At 34.7% G+C, this 19,259-nt stretch overlaps 1 protein-coding gene across 1 annotated transcript; it reads right to left on the reverse strand.

The window, feature by feature from the left end:
- Positions 1-13,946: 13,946 nt before the first annotated feature.
- LOC11430150 (histone-lysine N-methyltransferase, H3 lysine-9 specific SUVH4) lies at positions 13,947-18,914 on the reverse strand. The gene is made up of 9 exons (XM_024770887.1): positions 18,348-18,914; positions 16,719-16,820; positions 16,033-16,082; positions 15,850-15,938; positions 15,622-15,772; positions 15,361-15,466; positions 15,088-15,270; positions 14,227-14,460; positions 13,947-14,060 (listed from the first exon to the last, which is right to left on the reverse strand). The coding sequence occupies exons 1-9, from the start codon at positions 18,912-18,914 to the stop codon at positions 13,947-13,949; spliced, it is 1,596 nt and encodes a 531-aa protein (XP_024626655.1).
- Between the last annotated feature and the right edge of the window lie 345 nt (positions 18,915-19,259).

Here is a 19,259-nt window from a genome sequence, read left to right on the forward strand (position 1 = left end):
AAACTCTGGTAAAACTCAAATTTCATCTTTCTTTCTCAAGAACATCAACAAGGACGAATCCAATGTAGATCCGTGAAGTTCTGAAAGTTTCCATTCGAAAAGAACTAAAAAAAAACAAGAAAAAGATTTCGTAAACCGCAAAAAAGGAATTCCAGATCTACGTTGATTCGAACCTTGCATGCAAAATCTAGTGCCATATTCGTGTTCAGGACAAAAAAGGATATCTAAAACTGTAAAAAATTTCGAAATCGGAGAAGTTTGCTCAACTCCGGCGGCGGCGCCGCCACCCTTGGGCGGTCGGCCACCACGCCGGAGGAGCAAACTCCACCGGAGAAGATGAAGATCATCCTCCCTTTTTTCAGAATCCGGCGAGAGAGAAGAAGAGAGAAGTGAGAGCTTCTCTCACTAGAATGAGAGAAGAGAGAGAAAGGAAAGGAAGAAATGAAAAAAACCGGTCCTAAAGCCTTTATATAAACCACTGAACCGGTCCGGTTTATTTCTGGTTCTCTCCTTTCATTCTCAACCCTTAGATCTAGGTCTTGGATTCCTGGATCAATCCAACGGTTCCTGTGCATCCAGATCCATGGGTTTTGGGCTTGGGTTTCTGTTTGTGGTTTTCTGCATTTTTTCTTATTTTTATGCTATCCGCACCTTGTTTTCTTGCTGATTGAACCCCTACTTGCTCAATTTTTCTCTCGAAAATTCTAGAAAAAAATCCTATTGTTTTTAATTCATTTGTGGTTTTTTGTGATGCTTTTCACATGTTAAAAAATGATAAAAATATAGGTGTTATTTTCTTGATTAATTTGTTCTTTTTGACCTAATTTTTGTGAATTTCTTGCCATATTTTTCCTCATAAATTTTGGCACATGTTATGAACAATTAGTATGCAATTTCATGATAAATGTGATGTTGATTTTATGATTGTGCTACTGTTTTGGTATGATTTGTGTGTTTCTTGCATTTTAAGCAACTTTTCTTCTCATTATGTCTTGGTTATTCTCATCATTTCTTTACCATTTCATTTCATATTCAATTGATTACTTTTTTCTATCACTCATGTTATATTTTTCATCTTGTTTTGCTAACATTGTTGACTCATGTTTCACTCATCTCATAGCATCTTACCACATCATTCTCGTTTCTATTAGATTAGGTTTTATTTCTTGCAATTTTTCCTTTTTGTATTTCCAATGGTTATGTAATATTTTAGGCTAGTTTAAATTCATCTTTTAAATCCTTGCAAGACCATAGCATGTATTTAGGACTCGATGTAAAGGACTATGGACACTATAAGTGATGTACACTGACACAAGCACCGACACATGCACACCCCCCACATGGATATTCTAGATGCATGATTAGAGAATGCATGTTTAGATGTATGCTTAGGTTTTACAACGCTTAGACAAAAATCATTTTCCCAAAAAATGTGAATAACCTCATTTGAAAACCTTTTTTCCAAAATAGGAGTCAAAACTCCTCATTTTCCTTTTATTTTCTTAAGTAAAAATCTTAATGAATTTTAATCATACTTAGACCTTATTTTGCAAAATAACTAATTCCACCTCACATTTTCCAAATCTCATGCCCTTGAGGCCTCTCATCTCCATTCTTCAAAATTCCTCTTTTTCTTTTCAAACTTAAAATCAACCAACAAAAACAAAAACAATTTTCGAGAATGAACTACGTTTGGTTTTGATCCCTTAAAAGGGTACGTAGGCAATGAGTTAAAACTCCTCCAAGCCAAGTAAAATAAAATCTCAATCATCTTCTCTCCCCCATTCTTCACTCAAATAAAACTTCTTTTTTCAATAAGTAGGCAATAAAAATAAAGCGTAAGAATAAACTTAGGAGAACGGTTCTTATGGAATACCATAATCGTTCCGGGTGCCTAACACCTTCCCGTAGCGAAAGCGACCCCCGAACTTAGACTCTAAAGGCTTTTCTCAATTTTGCCCTTCCCAAGAAAAAATAGAGAATATCAAAGATTGAAAGGTTCAAGCCTAATTAATGACTTGACACCCGAAAATCGTGATAACACTTATATAATCCAATAATTTGGAACATCATCATCTTAATCAACTTAGACCGACTCATGCAGCTTAGTTAAATAACAACAGCAACACAACAGTATATAAAAACATCATGACATAATAATATCAAATGCAAGTCAACAACATCTCAATTATTCACATATAATTCAAGTAATGCATATACAATTATATCACAGTATAACAACATCAAATAATAATCAACATCTTAAAACATCATATATACATATAACACTTCATCAATCATGGACAATATCGTATTCACAACATATACATTCATATACTAATTCATCAATCAGATTCAATTATTCACTATGTTCTACGTGCAGTAATTTGACTATAACTCTAGTTCTATAAATCCTTTTGAAGTCAAACCAACGGCATTAGAAACCTAAGATTCATACCTACAACTTTCGTGTTTACACCTAAGACCAGTTCTGTACCAATCAATACCAGTTTTCATTTCAAATTCGGACAAAGTTGTGCTGAAATTCATAAAAATTCACTAAGACCTACTTTGAGTATTTTCATCATAACACCTAAACCGAAAATCATTTTCAAGTCAAACCGACGCCACTGGAAAGATAACACAATTATCTACAACTTTCATGTTTACACCAAAGGCTAATTCAAAACAGAAAATGTGTGAAAAAGACGCAAGAACATGAAACATGACATTCTGTCAAATAACAACTCGGGAAAAACCCATTTTTTACCCCAAAATCCCAATTTTAACTTCCATATGCCTAAATTTAATCCCAAAGTTTGTCTAAACATTTATATACATCAAAAGAGACTCAAAACCATATAAAACTTGACCCAAAATATTATTTTAGAAAATCATCAAATAATCACTTTTAACTCTAATTCTCAAATTCTCAAAAACTAAAACCTACAACATGTAAAATCCAATTTTCAGAATCAATGACTTAAGATTATTGAATGTTAGTCCCACCCTTACCTTATAACTCAAAATCGCCGCTTTCTAGGTCTCTTGGCTTTTTCTCCCTTTTTTCCAAAATTGATCGTACGTTATGTTTTTTTCTAAACTAGGTTTCTCCTATTTATAACCCTTTATTCTATTTTATCTTATTTCTCTTTCTCCCCAAAACTCTCTCAAATCTCATAACAACCCTTAAACTCAATATTATTTTATTTTCAAATCTTATTCTATTAAATAATATAATAAGCTACCTAATAAATCATATAATCATATAATATATTCTAAACTCTTCTTAATAAATTCTAGACTCAATTAAACAATTAAATAAAACAAATAATTCAAAGAGGGCGTTACACCATGTGCCTGAAGATGTATCTAGGCACATTTGCCTCAACACCTGTTATGAAGAAGTGGAGGAGGATCTTGTGCTCCAATGAAGGCTGATCACTACCACCACCTTTTGGTAGCAGATTTTCGTTCTGAATCTTCAGCATCATTCTAGTTTGAGCAGTCATATCAGAATAAGTACCTTTTGTTGTAGATAGTCTGATTTACAACTGCATTCCAAGGACTATCTTTGACTTTAGTAATTCCAGCTTTGTATTCTCCTGTAGTTGGCCTTCTAAGAACAAAAGCAATGACATCCTCAGAAATACGAACTGGAATCCCCATGATGCTTGCCCTAATTTCTGTCTTTGAGAAAGGTTCCAAGCCCATTTCTTTTCTGGATTTTCCTTTCAGTTCTGGATTGAGAAGAACTTTCTCATCTTCTTCAATCTTTGCAGCTTCTCTGTCAAAGATGCTGGCCCTGACCCAGAAGTGTCGCACCAGCGTTTGATAAGTTGGACCAATCAAGAAATTGAAGTAACTCCCCAAGCCTTGAACATCATAAAACTTTCCAATGTCACAGTTATGAGCAACAAGTGACATGAAATCCACCGGACATTCAGTATGGATTTTTAAATCCCATTCCTCCAAGGACATGGTTCTTCCTTTTATCTCGTAGGCGGGAGTTTCCTGTTGTTGCTTGTTAGATGATGATCCAGGAGCAGAACTTGATGAAGCCATTTGATTGATTTGAAGGAAAAAGGGTTTCTAGGTTTTAGATGAAATGCGCTTACTTGGCAGAGAAGGTTGGAAAACAAAAGTGCATGTTGTGAAGTGAGTAGTGTGTGTTTGTCTAAGTGTTTTTAGTAAAACGATTGCAATTCAAAAGGGGACAAACAAACAAAGCATTAATGACAAATTGGGGGCGCGTGTTAGTATGTTTAAAAGCATATAATTCATCATTGCCCTTTTTGTTATACTCCAATACAAATAGACCACGTCAGAGATTTTTCAGACTAATAACCTTGGTTAATGGGACAGGTGTCTAACAAGTAACTGCCAACGATCCCACTAACCTTGCTATTCAGAAGTAAAGAACACAGCTTCTGAAGTTTTAGTGCTGACGTCATCTTCAGAAGCACATTTTCCTCAGAACCTCAGTTAAGAGCTTCTAATGGACCAAAGCTTCTGAATAAACTTTAGAACCAAACTTCTTATTCAGAGGCAAGCAAATCTTAATCAGACACAAAGTTCATGTTCAAATTTTTCTTGATAAAATCAAATCTTTCAACAGTTAAAGGCTTTGTAAATATATCAGCCCATTGATGCTCAGTATCAATGAACTGTATATCTAAAACTCCTTTTTGAACATAATCTCTGATAAAATGGTGTTTGATCTCAATATGTTTGGCTCTTGAATGTAGAATTGGATTCTTTGACAAACAAATAGCAGCAGTATTATCACAAAAGATGGGAATGCTGTTAGCATTAATCTGATAATCTTCCAACTGATGTTTCATCCAAAGTAGTTGTGTACAACAACTTGCAGCTGAAATGTATTCTGCTTCTGCTGTAGACATAACAATTGTTGCTTGTCTTTTGCTTGCCCAGGATATTAGATTCTCTCCCAGGAATTGACAATTTCCACTGGTTGATTTTCTTTCAATCCTGTCACCAGCATAATCAGCATCACAGAATCCAACCAACTAATAATCTAGGGATTTCCTATACAGGAGTCCAAGATTAGTTGTTCCTTTCAGATACCTGAAGATTCTCTTAACTGCAGTTAAATGAGATTCTCTAGGATCTAATTGAAATCTTGCACACAAGCATACACTGAATAAAATATCTGGTCTAGATGCAGTGAGGTATAACAGAGAACCAATCATACCTCTGTATAGCTTCTGGTCTACTTTTGTTCCAGTATCTTCTTTGCTTAAGGTGCGGGTTGGATGCATTGGAGTGTTCATTACTTTACAATCTTCTAGCTTGAACTTCTTCAGAAGCTCCTTTGTATATTTTGTTTGATGAACATATACTCCTTCTTTGCTTTGGTTAATTTGAATTCCAAGAAAGAACTTTAATTCTCCCATCATGCTCATTTCAAATTCATCCTGCATTAACTTAGAAAATTCCTTGCAAAGAGATGCATTAGTAGAACCAAATATTATATCATCAACATATATCTGCACAATCAGAATGTCTTTCTTAAGAGTCCTTCTGAAGAGTGTTGTGTCAACTTGACCTCTTTTAAAATCATTTTTAATTAAGAAATTACTTAGTCTATCATACCAAGCTCTGGGAGCTTGTTTCAAGCCATATAGTGATTTCTTAAGTTTGTAAACATGATCAGGATGCTTAAGATCCTCAAACCCAGGAGGTTGTTTGACATACACTTCTTCTTCAATGACACCATTAAGGAAAGCACTCTTGACATCCATTTGATATAATATTATGCCATAATTAACTGCATAGGATAGAAGTAACCTGATTGCTTCCAATCTTGCAACTGGAGCAAATGTCTCAGTGTAATCAATGCCTTCTTGTTGACTATAACCTTGTGCAACAAGTCTAGCTTTGTTTCTGGTTACCTCTCCTTGTTCATTCAGCTTGTTTCTGAATACCCATTTTGTTCCAATAATGTTTTTCTAAATAGGTTTGGGTACCAGATCCCACACATCATTCCTTTGAAATTGATTTAGCTCTTCTTGCATAGCTAATATCCATCCATCATCTGAGAGAGTTTCTTCAACAGTTTTTGGCTCAATTATTGACAGCAATCCTATCAAAGATTCTTCTTGTCTGAAATGAGATCTTGTTCTTCTAGGACTGTCTTTGCTTCCAATGATTAGCTCCTCAGGATGTGAAGATTTGTGCTTGAATTTTGGTTGAACCACATGCTGAGTGTTATCTTGAGTATCCTCACAAGCATTTTCATTCTGCGCTTCTGGATTAGGTTCAGCAACAGGACTTGACTCAGCTTCTGAATTCTTTTCAGTATCAGAAGGTTGATCAGATTCTGATGTATCTTCAGAATCATTTGTACCTGCATTACTTTCAACTTGCTCTGGAGTTTTACTTTCAGGCTCTCTATCATCAAATTTAACATGCATAGATTCTTCAACACAATGTGTATCTGAATTATACACTTTGTATGCCTTTGACCTTTCAGAGTAACCTAAAAAGATTCCTCTTTGAGCCTTGGCATCAAATTTCTTTAGATAGTCTTTAGTATTTAGAATGTAACAAGTACATCCAAACTGATGAAAGTAAGAGATATTGGGTCTTCTTCCTTTGAAGAGTTCATATGCTGTTTTCTCCAATATAGGTCTGATATAGATCCTATTTTGAATATAACATGAAGTATTAACTGCTTCTGCCCAGAAATGTTTAGCTAAATTATATTCATGAATCATGGTTCTGGCCATTTCTTGTAAGGTTTTGTTCTTTCTCTCTACAACCCCATTTTGTTGTGGAGTTCTAGGAGAAGAGAATTCATGGAGAATCCCATGTTTTTCACAAAAAGATTCAAATGACTCGTTTTCAAATTCTCCACCATGATCACTTCTGACTTTCAAAATTTTCATTTCCTTTTCAGATTGTATTTGAGTGCAGAAGCTGCTAAACACTTCACATGCATAATCTTTACTTCTAATGAATTTTACCCAAGTCCATCTGCTGTAATCATCAACAATGACCAGTCCATATTTACTTCCATATAAGCATGCAGTGTTAACTGGTCCAAACAGATCAATATGGAGTAATTCTAAGGGTCTGGACGTTGATACAATGTCTTTGGATTTGAAAGAGGTTTTAACAATTTTTCCTTTCTGACATGCACCACAAAGTGCATCTGAATGATAATCAATGTTAGGCAAACCTTTGACAAGTTGTAACTTGTTGATTTTAGAGATTAATCTCCAATTAGCATGTCCCAACCTTCTATGCCATATGTAACGCCCTAGTTGTTATAATTAATTATTTTAATTTATGTGGAGTATATATATATTTATATATGATGTTTGGTGATTTATGCGGAGTATATGCATATATATATATATATATATATATATATATATATATATATATATATATATATATATATGTGTGTGATTTTGGATGATTTATGTGGTGAATTATTTTATTATATAGTTATTTAATAATAATTAGAATAAGTATGAAATATTAATTATTTTGGTGTTTGGGGGAATTAATAGGAGTTAATAGAAATTATGAGGAGTTAAATGAAAATAGTAGGGAGTTACAACTAATGGGAAGTTAAGAAAAGGATGGATGTCAGAAAACCAGTTTCACGTAAAAACCAACTTTGGGAGAAGAAGGAGAGAAGAGTAACTTAGAACCAGAGGAACCCTTTTTGCTGTGCATTTTTCATTCTGAATTAAGGTAAGGGTGAGGTTTACTTCAGTATTGTAGCTATTAAAGTCTGATTTTGAGTTTGACAGGTTTTGGTGAGGAATTGGGATTTTGGGGTTTTATGATAAAATGATGATTTTGAAGTTGTAAGCATGATTTGATGTTAGAATTAGTTTCTGGTTGCATAGAACACTTAATTATATATCTGTAAACTAATTTGGGGAGTGATTGGAAGAAAAATGGATTTTTGGGAAAAACCAGTTTTCTGCCCGTACTGATATTCATCGCTCGCCTCGCGAGTGAACAATATCATGGCTCGCCTCGCGAGCAGTCCAACTCGCCATGGCGAGCAAGCCAAATAAAAACTTGATTTTTGAAAAGTTGTTATAAGATGTTTTGGGGATGGATTAAGGTACCTAGATGATATTAATGAAGACTGGAACAATTTTCAGGTTAAAAAGATGAATAGGGAGCTTAGTATAGAAGTTTGAGTGTGAAAATGTCATTTTTCCCGAGAGCACCTGATTTTCACTCGCCTCGAATTCGCCTTGAACTCGCCATGGCGAGCTAGTGTTTTTGTGAACTCGCCATGGCGAGCAGTTGTGCTCGCGAGGCGAGCTGCACAGTTCCTGAGTGTTGTTTTGCTAGCTTGAATAGTAGTGGTTGATGTTGTTGTTTTTGAGCATGGTTATATATAATTATGCATTATTTTGGTTGATTGAATTACTGGATTGATGATTACTGATGATGGTTGAAATGTATGCTAATTATTGAATCATACATATTGTTAAAGTGGAGTCATATGGAGTTGCATTGCATGGTCAGTTGTATGTAGATATACACAAGTAGGTCCATTGCATATGCATAAAACAGCGGTGAGGGCTTCAGTCCTGGAGTACTAGTTGCTCAACAGCGGTGAGGGCTTCGGTCCTGAAGAATGCTTTAACCATTCAAAAGCGGTGAGGGCTTCGGTCCTGTTTGGTACCACATGCATATTGCATTCATTGAGAAGTCTAAGATGGTGTCTTAGCAGTGTTGTCATGTCATTTGCATGAGTCTTGGTTGTTGATTACAGTTATTATCTGATGGTTGATGTTGATGTTGAATATGCATTTATATGTTCATTGTGATGGTGGTGTATTGTTGATGTTGTTGTTGCTTGTGACTTGTACATATATATGTTTACAAGATGATGTGTTAGATGATTAGGGTGTTAGATTCAATTGAAGATTTTAATATCTATATTTATTGTTGTGAATCTCACCCCTTCTGCTTGAAAATGTTGCCCTTCCTATGGGTAACTTGCAGGTGATCCTGAGTAGTTGGTGGTGGCTCAATGTCGTGTCTAGGGCTCTGATACGTGGGATGGGAACTATTATTTACATTTATTGTTGTTTCTTTTCCATGTATCAAATTTTGGAATTGTGATGTGGAGCCTTTATTGTCTTTAGAACAATGTTGTTGAATTATGCTAAGGCCTTTAATGTCATAGACTATTGTTGGATGTTATGAGGTTATGGATTTGAAAACTATTCTGCTGCTATGTTTTCATAACTAATAAGTTGTTTGATTAAATAGTTCTATCTTCTATTTAAGAAATTTTGAAAATGATGTGTAGCATGCCCGTTGCGGATTACTCTGATGTTTAAATGTTATTTAATTGTTTTTGGGTAACGGGGTGTTACACCATACCCACTTTTTATCATTCATTGACAGAAGGCAAACTACCTTCTGATCAGCCAGATCAGAGAAATTAATCTTATAGACATTCTCAACTCTCTTTCCCTTAAAGGTAATGGATTTGTCATCCTTGTTGACTAGAGTGCAGTTGGTCTTACTGAACATAACATCATACCCATTGTCACAAAATTGACTGATGCTCAATAGGTTATGCTTCAGACCATCTACAAGCCAAAAATTATTTATTGAAATGGAGGAATTACCAATAGTACCTGTACCAATGATTTTTCCAGTTTGGTTGCCACCAAACTTCACTTCTCCTCCATCTTTCATGGTAAGGGTGAGGAGCAAAGCTTTCTCTCCTGTCATAAGCCTTGAACACCCGCTGTCTAGGTACCAGGACCTTTGTTTCTCTCTTGCCCTTAGGTATACCTGCAGTTTTGATCAATTCAGACTTAGGTACCCATATCTTCATGGGTCGTTTTGGGTTAGTTCTGGAGGTTTTACTTTTCCTCCCTTTTACCTTGGGGTGAGTGCTGAGTAGCTTCTGATCATTCAATACTTTAGGTTTAACACCTTTGGGTATTGTTTTCTCAGAAGCAATAACTGTTTTTTTCTTCTGATCTTTTGACTTTGAGATTCTAGATTCTGGTTTGATCAGACTCTGAGGAACAGGTTCTGATCTTTTCAGAATTTTGATCTTTGTAGTCTTAGGATCAGATTTTGTCATAACCTTAGACTTGAGGTTTTCTGACTTTGATGTAATCTTAGCCTTAGAACCAAAAGCTTCAGGTTCTGACTAAACAGCAGTTACAGCATCAGTACCCTCAGGCACAAAGGTGGATATCAATCCATCCTTAATACAATCACAATAGCTTTTAAGACTGTACTCTTTGGATTTCACCTCAGAGTATCCAATCCCTTTGCCATTGTTTTTGTATATGTTGTAGATCATAGAAGCTACTTTGCTTCTGTCTATGCCAGCCATTATAAAATCATCCAAGGCAATTTCATGTTTATTGTCAGAACCTTTATCACATTTTTCTTGTAGCTTCTGACAAAGAATCTTGAGTCTGTCTTCATATGTGGTTGATATGAAGTTAAACCCTCTGAGTTCTTCTTCAGAAGCTTTCAGTTCCAATAGAGTTGTTTCTTGTTGTTTCATTAAATCAATATATTTTTCTTTTAAATCAGACAACTCATTGGTTCTGTGTTCAAATAGTGATAAGAGTTCTTTAAGAGAATCAACAAGTTCTTGTCTGGGAATTTTGGAATATACCTCATTTTCATCTTCTGAATCTAATTCAGCTTCTGATATTGCTTCTGATGATACTGTTGCCACTAACCCCGTGGCTGCTTTTGCATCATCATCTGCTTCTTCTTTATTAGAACCAGATTCACTATCCAAATCTTCCCAGGTCGCCATCAAACTCTTCTTGATTTCCTTTCTGAATTTGCTAGAGCTGAAGCTTGGTTTCTTAGGTCTGCTCTTTGACTTCTCCTTCTGAAGATCAGGGCAATCAACAATGAAATGTACAGGCTTCTTACAGTTGAAGCATCCCTTTTGATCTTCTTTCTTGGAGTTCTTATAACCACCTCTCTTGCTCAAAAACTTCTTCTGCTTCCTTGCCAGATATTCAAGCTTGTTAGACAGCATAGCCATCTTCACAGATTGATCTTCATTAGAATCTCCATCTGGTGATTCTTCTTCAGATTCACTAGCCTTGTAAGCTTTGGAAGACTTTCCTTTAGATGGTAGAGCAATAGATCTATTCTTCTTAGAGGATTCATGCTCATTCAGACTCATTTCATGTACCTTGAGGGAACTGATAAGATCTTCAACACTCAAAGTGTTTAGATCCTTAGCTTCCTCAATGGCAGTTACTTTGGGTCTCCATCTAGAAGGCAAGCTTCTCAGAATCTTGCTAACGTGATCAGAAGCAACATAACTTTTCTTCAGTATTTGCAGTCCAGATACTAAAGTTTGAAATCTTGAGTACATCTCCTATATACTCTCATCATCCTTCATCTTGAACAGCTCATACTGATGAACTAGCATTAGTGCCTTTGCTTCTTTAACCTTCTTGCTACCTTCGTAGTTAGCACAGAGTGATGCAAACATTGCCTTAGCAGTGGATTTATCACTCATCTTCATATATTCAGTGCGAGGTATAGAAGCAACAATGATCCCTCTGATCTTGTGATGCTTTTTGTAAAGCTTCTTCTGAGCAGGAGTGTGTATCCTTCTGTCAATAGCTGCTCCTTCTTCATCCAAATCCAGATCATCAACTCCATCTTCAAGAATGTCCCATAGTTCTTCATCCAATCCCATGATGTAGTTGTACATGTTGGTTTTCCACCATGAAAACTCTTCTGGATCTCCATTGAACTTTGGAGCTTTTCCAGAATCTGATTTCCTATCAGCAGTATCATAGTCATGTTTGACACTATTGTATTTTGTGGATGTAGTGGATTCATCTTCAGTAGACATGTTTTTCTCGGATCTTGATCTGTCACACGGTTAAGTGCTTTGATAACAGAGCAAGCTCTGATACCAATTGAAGGTGAGAAAAACACAAGAAGGGGGGTTGAATTGTGTTTTCTTTTTCTCTAAAAAATTCTTCTTCTGATAACACTTCAGAAGCAGGTTAGGAATGCTTCTGATGTGATGTTCAGAATTAGATATGCAGCGGAATAAAACAGAGCAGAGAAAAGAAAGAGAGACACAAGCAATTATCCTGGTTCCTTCCACAAACCGGAAGTAGTCCAGTCCCCCTTGCACTTCCAAGGAGATTTTCACTAATAATCTCAAAGATTACAAATGCTCAATACTCTCTTAGTATGAGACTTCTCAAATGCTCAAGCACGCAGGCGAGAGACTTCCAATGCTCAAGCACTAAAGCAAGAGTCTTCTAATGCTCAAGCACGCAGGCGAGAGGCTTCTAATCAAACAGAAATACACAGAAAGTGTTTGACTTTGAACACTTGATATACAATCAGTGGTGTTCACAATACAATGCAATAAAGACTCTAGACTTAAGAATTTCTAAGATGTATCAAATCAGTGCAGAAATTCAAAGTGCTTTGTAGAATCAAATTTGGCAGAGTTTTGGCGCTTTTAACTTGTGTTGATTTCTCTTGCCAATCTTCAAGTCCTCACTCCTTTATATAGAGGTGTGAAAGAGACGTTGAGATTTTTAGCACGTCTAAAGAGTCGTTTGAGTTCCTTTGATCATCCACCAGTAATCTTTTGCCTGATTTGGGTGTAGTCCTTTGAAGAATCAACTTCAAATTCATTCCCATCTTGAAGGAACATTTCTGCAGGCAGAGCTGTTGTCTTGTCTTGTAGCGTAGACAAAAACAGAGTAGTGGAGGTAGTGGTTGTACACTTGTACTTTGTCAACTCTGATAACGAAGGACAAGTACCCAGTGCTTTCCAAATGACCGTTGATACCTCCCTTTCAATTCTTCGTTCTCTTAGACGAGGTTGAAACGAAAAACAACTCCTTTGAATCTTCAGTTTAAATTTACTGATCACTTGTAGCTTCTGGTGATGATATAGCTTCTGATGAAATCTTGCTTCTGATGGTCTTCTGCTTCTGATGGACTTTTGCTTCTGATGACGTCATTACTTCAGATGCACTTGTTACTTCAGAAGCACTTCTTAGCTTCAGACGCAGTTTTCTTCAGATGCTTTGGATTCCTTTGCTCTCCATTGTTCTTCCAAGACCTATTGAAATTTATTGACTTTGCCTATGGTCCTGTACACTTGAACAATTATTAGCAATAACCAATTGACAATTTTTAATACCTTGTTATCATCAAAATTCATTAAGGTTTATTGTGAAACACATTTTGTTCCAACAGGCCCTTCGCACAACGCCTCTAATTTGGAGGGGCCTCACAATTTGTTAAAAAATAAATAAAAATTCACCTACCGATAAAATTCGTCACTAAATGTCATATTTTTTTATTTTAAAGAAAATAAAAATATCACATTTTTCATAGGTACAAGTTTGAAAGACAACAATTTTGTTGTAAATTATGCATTGTTTATAGATAAATGTCTATTTATATGTAGGTAAAAGCCATGTTTAAACTGTTCTTCAAAAAACAAAAACATGCTTGAATCATTCCGCATATAACATTTGACTAGAACGTTTGTCATTATAAGTGTTGATGAATTTTGTGTTTCAATTCGTTTTATATGAAAATTATCAAGAATATAACGGGTCCTCCGAAATGTCAAGACGGCCTTGTATTTTATTTATGTATTGAATTAGAGTACCCTTATACTATTTTATAATGCACTTTTGCTTGCAAGAGATAAATATATTTAGTGAAACAAATCATGAAATTTCACCATATAATAAGAATTATCATAGGATACCAAATAAAATTGTTTTTGTCACATCAATTACAATTTTGCCCAATATGTATCAGGAGAGAACCCCCTAAGTGGCTAATGGAAAGTGAAGAGAAAAATTGACACATTGGAAGATAATTCAAAATTACAGAAGTTTACTCTTCAATCCAATGAATGAAAGTCGTATGATTTCTCTATTGTACTAGTACAAACGCTTACGACATTCCTTTGCACCACAATGACATTGAAGCTGTTTGATTTTTCCATCAGAACCAGACACACTATCGAGTGTGTAACCATAGTCATAGGTGAGTTCCTGTTAAATTAGAAAATATACCAATTTTTTATTAAATTTTTACCATGAAGGAAGTTATCATCAATAAGGGAGGTATGTGCCCAAAATGTATAAAAATAATTAATTAAATTGAAGATCTTGATAACACAAGAAACTCCTAAAAGATCCTTATTACAAAGAGGAATACCTGATAAGGAGGTATGTCTTCTGCTGCAAATAGCACCACACGAGCTAGTCTAGGATCTCTGTGGCAGCTGAGAACACATTGTACAAAGAGATTTGGTTCACATCCATGGTTGATGAATCTTGAAACATTACCAAAAGAACCAGCATCTATGCAATATTCAGGATCTTTTTCCATTAACTCGTCCTTTTTTTCAGATAAATTGTTTATAGGTAATGGTACATTACCCAACCGTCTCTGAAAAATATCAATGAAAGAAATCTATATTAATAGCACCCTAAATTTCATACATATTTTATAATAATAGGTTAAATATGTTTTTGGTCCCTACATTTTGCACGATTTTGAGAATAGTCCTTACATTTCAATAAATGTTTTTAAAATCCCTACATTTTTCATCCGTTAGCGTAAATAGTCCCTGCTGTCAAATTATTAACTTGATGCCGATGTTGGCGGTTCAATCTCGGCGGAGAACTTCTCTATGAGCTTCACCACGATCTTTCTCCGCAGCGTCGTAGACACAGATCGCTGGTGTTCGTCACGCTTCCGGTGAAAAATATTGGTTTAGAGGGGAAGATTTGGAGGCCGAAAGCGATGATGTTGTCGTTGAAAGCGCTTGTTGTTGCGGGTGTGGAAGGTGTTGTGGTGGAGATTTGGTGGGGTGGGGTTGAACTTGTTATGATGGCTTGTGTTTCATCAACATGGCACTGATGGCAGGGACCAATTGCACTAACGGAGGAAAAATATAGGGATTTTAAAAACATTTATTGAAATGTAGGGACTATTCTCAAAATCGCGCAAAATGTAAGGACCAAAAACATATTTAACCCTATAATAATTTTGCAACAAAATTTGCATTCTTACCTCTCTTCCATCTACACTATTGATTGTGTGCAAACAATCAATATCGAATATATAATCATTTCCGTTGGCACTTCCTAGCTCATCGTCTCTACTAAGTACACCAATATATTCGACAACGGGTGCACCTGATGGGATAAAGTCCCATGTTCTTACCGCCCAACCTTTCTTGGCAGTACGATAAACCTATGTAAGAGAATGGTATTTTAGTTTATTTACATATTATAAACATCAATGGTAAACAAATGTAAAGGCTCGAGTAGAATGCAAAATGACCTCAAGGCGGTAACTTAATCCCTGTTGAGAAATCTTGTTTCCACATTTAGGTCCGCATCCACATTGCGGCCCACATTCAACCACGATGTCAAGAGGCTCGATCAATCTAACAAAATAATTGATTAATTAGTTTGTTAGTAAAGAACTTAATTTTAAGAGTATTGATTATCAAACATATTTAAAACAAGTCAAGTTATATTTATTTACCCAACGTAAGATCTAACTTTGTGTCGAAAGAATAATAAATCTAAAAAATAGTACCTGCCAATGTTATTGTATGAAAACTCCGAGCCATTATGATTAGCACAAGAACATCTTTTGGTTCTACAACTTCCCTTGCAATTGCATCCCGCAGCATTAGATGGAACTTCAATGCTTGGTGAAACTTTATTTGATGTAATGTATTCAAAACCTAAAATTTTAAAACACAATGAGTGCAATTTTCTTTGTCAAAAGAGAGTGACTTGAAAAACAATCAACTGGACTTACCTGTTGGTGCAACTGGAGGATCATCAAAATCATTGGTTGCAATAATGCTGATAGCTTCTTGTCCATTGCTAATGTCCTTGCATACCAAACTAAAAAAACAATATTCTTATAACTTTACATATTTACGTATATCAAAAGAACTCAATAACACTGTATTTCTGAAGAGATTTGTCGATGACATACCTTGGAGAGGAAGAAAGAGCTTTAGAGACTTGTCCTTCCATTAAATGAACCTAAAGCCAAATTGAATATTAGAATACGACATATAAGTGGAGCAAAATGATATATATTAAATGTAAACATAATGTTAAGCGTCTGGATTAGAAGAGATAAAGCCTTATCATGGGTTTATAGGTGAGAGAAATCCTCGCCTATACAAGCTGATTTTTTAAGGTTGAGTTAGATCCAATATAAACTTCTATTAAGATATTAGAGTCTGTCTAATATTCGTTGGCTCAGTTGCTAGCTGTTAGGTGTCCGCTATCGAACTACTCGGGTCACACTCTAGAATCTAGATGTCCAGTCATGGACGTAATGTGGTGTGTTAAGAATCTCACATTGTAAAATATAAGACCTCAATATGACTATATAAGTGAGCGGAATCATCATCTTACAAATCGATTTTGTTTTGTTGAGTTAGACTTAACCCAAATTCTAATACAAACACTAAAATAACACGATGAAAATGAAAATTGTAGCTTCATTTCCCTTCTATATTACTAGATTTCTGCGGTGGTGATATTGGTAAACCAATTGTCTCATTTTTTTTTTTTCAAACAAGAGTAAAGAATGAATTATCACTGATGAAATATCATTGACATTGACATATGGATATGGAAAAGAAATCAAATAAACGTAATATATACAACCTTGTATGTTCCCACTTTAGCAAGTTCCCGAAGCTTATTTATCAGATACTTCGAAGTAGTAATTCCTGGAACGTATTCATTATCAATGCCATTTTTCTCTACCTGCAACAAAATGAAAGTTAATTGAATAAAAAATATTAATATCATATACATCAGTCTATTTTCATCGTTATTATATGCTGCACAAATTTAAGATAGTATCATGAGTCTAGGGCAGCTGTAGCACAAAACTAAAGTTACTCCTAATTAATTGGCAGCTACAAATTGACTAATTGATTCAATTACATTCTCATCAAACATACCATAGTAGGAAAATGAAGATCAAACATTTCGTATTTTTGTTTGCATGTAAACAATTAGTGAAAATACAATGAAAATTAATGGCATAACTCCACCAGCATATTAATAGACTTCACAATTTTTAGTAATACCCACACAAACACATCTTAACCGTGATTTTAAATCATGATATCAAGCTAACACATGTTTTATTTAAGGTTTAGGGTTTAGGTTAAGGTTAAGAAATATTAAAGAGCACTGCTATCAAGCACGACAAAATAATTGACGACAAATACACGACTTGCATGGGGGAGAGAATAAAAGCAGCATTGGTACAATTTGCACCCAAGGGTTGTAATGTGTCGTGCAGCATTCGTGCTTGTTCGGTGTTGTGCCAACAAGCAATATCCATATATAAGAACAAAGAAAAACATGTTTTATTTAACGCTAAGTCAAAAGGCTCACATTGCTTGCCCTCAAAAGTGTCGCAATATTTTTCCCCTTCTTGTGTCGGTTCTTGCTTTGATTCTTTTCTTCCTGCTGCAAGTTAAGTTGTTACACTATCAGAAATTCAGACCAAAAACTAACAAATTCAATTAAGTTAGAAATGAATTTAAGTATTCACTAAGAAATTAACTATAGGTTTTGAACTAAATATTGTACTTAATACACAACCATAAAGAAAGAAACCAATACTTTAATTTGAAATCTGAAACACTAGATAACTGATTTCCAAATGAGGGGATATAAAATCTATATAACAAATCTCAGTTAATTTGCATTGGCCCATTCAATAAGACTTCATGTAATTTCTCATTTCTTTTTCAAAAAGTGATATATACTCCATTTTTATTACTCAAGTTATATAAAAAAACTACCTCATAATTGTATAAACACAATTCAGAAATTACTTTAGATAATATAAATGTTGAAATATAGTTAGTTATACTCATTTTAGAGTTAGTTAGTGCACTAGTTCAGTCACTATATAAGTCACTAGTTGATTCTTTGTATCTTTCTTTCACTTTTGTATCATTTCAACTATTATCAATACAATAGCTTTTTCTCTCTATTTTCATGGATGCCATGTTTTTCAACAATAAATTAGTTTTGCACCATATTTATACATCTTACTACAAAATAAACAAATTAATTTTAAGCAAAAATTGTGTGACAATTTCCATGGCTCCAAGAGTCTGAAACCTAATTCGTCTAAACTTTTTTTTTTAAAAATAAGAAATAAAAATTAATTATACTTCAAGAAAATAATTACTAAAATACAAACATAAATAATGTGAAACATTGGAACCAAAATAAATAAAGGAAGTGAAAATTAATTGTCTCACTCACCTTAGCAAGGCAACGAAGATTGGCAAGCCTAGATGTTTCTCTCAAGGACAAAATGCCCCTAAAGTCAAGTCCATCAAAGACAAGTGAATCATTACTTGTTGATCTTGAACGAGAGCAAGGTTTTCTTCTCAAAGAGTTGATCTTGGTTCTCTTCTCAACAACATTGTCTTCAAGACTAACCATACCTCTCTTATGGGAAATATCATCTGGAATTTCGTTTCGATTTTGAAGTTGTGAACAAACCTTTGTTGTTGACACCAAACTTTCCTCTTTACTTCCAAGTTCAGTCTTTTCAGCATTGTCTTCAAAACTGACCATACCTCTCTTATGGGAAATATCATCTGGAATTTTGTTTCGATTTTGATGTTGTGAACGAACCTTTGTTATTGTCGCCAAACTTTCCTTTGAACTTTCAAGTTCAGTCTTTTCAACATGTTGGCCAAAAACTTTGTCGCCGCTGCTGTTGTAAATGTTATATTGAATCTTAGAGAGATTTTGGAGTCTTGAACTCGCTCTTGTTGGTACCATCATCATAGCTTCATTTTCACAACTCTTAGTAACCTCCATTTTAATTTACTTTATTTTGTAAGAATGTGAAAATCAAAACCTGCTAATAAGAAAATAAAATTATATACAATAAAATGATGAAGACGGTGTTTAAAAATAATTATAAAAGAAAATCAAACAATTCTCTAATGTACATTAAGGAAAACGAAAGATTGTTCCAACATTCAATCAACACAATGCAACATTGATACTTTACGTAACCCTACTTAAATATGATATTAAATCAATGTTTAAAAATTAATTTTGACATGAATATTAAATTGCATCTTCAATATGATATTATTAATTTTTGATTTGGAGGACGGATATTATTAAATCATAAGGTCATGAAAATACACCTCGCTA

The sequence above is a fragment of the Medicago truncatula genome, chromosome 7, assembly GCF_003473485.1.
Source record: "Medicago truncatula cultivar Jemalong A17 chromosome 7, MtrunA17r5.0-ANR, whole genome shotgun sequence".
NCBI lineage: Eukaryota > Viridiplantae > Streptophyta > Magnoliopsida > Fabales > Fabaceae > Medicago > Medicago truncatula.

What these genes read in the sequence shown, in the direction of transcription:
- LOC11430150 (XM_024770887.1), bottom strand. Translation starts at nt 18,914, where the DNA reads ATGGAGGTTACTAAGAGTTGTGAAAATGAAGCTATGATGATGGTACCA. An exon ending in TCCTCCAGTTGCACCAACAG is followed by an intron (nt 15,773 to 15,849) that starts GTAAGTCCAGTT and finishes TTAAAATTTTAG; the next exon opens with GTTTTGAATACATTACATCA. An exon ending in AAGACATACCTCCTTATCAG is followed by an intron (nt 14,061 to 14,226) that starts GTATTCCTCTTT and finishes CTAATTTAACAG; the next exon opens with GAACTCACCTATGACTATGG.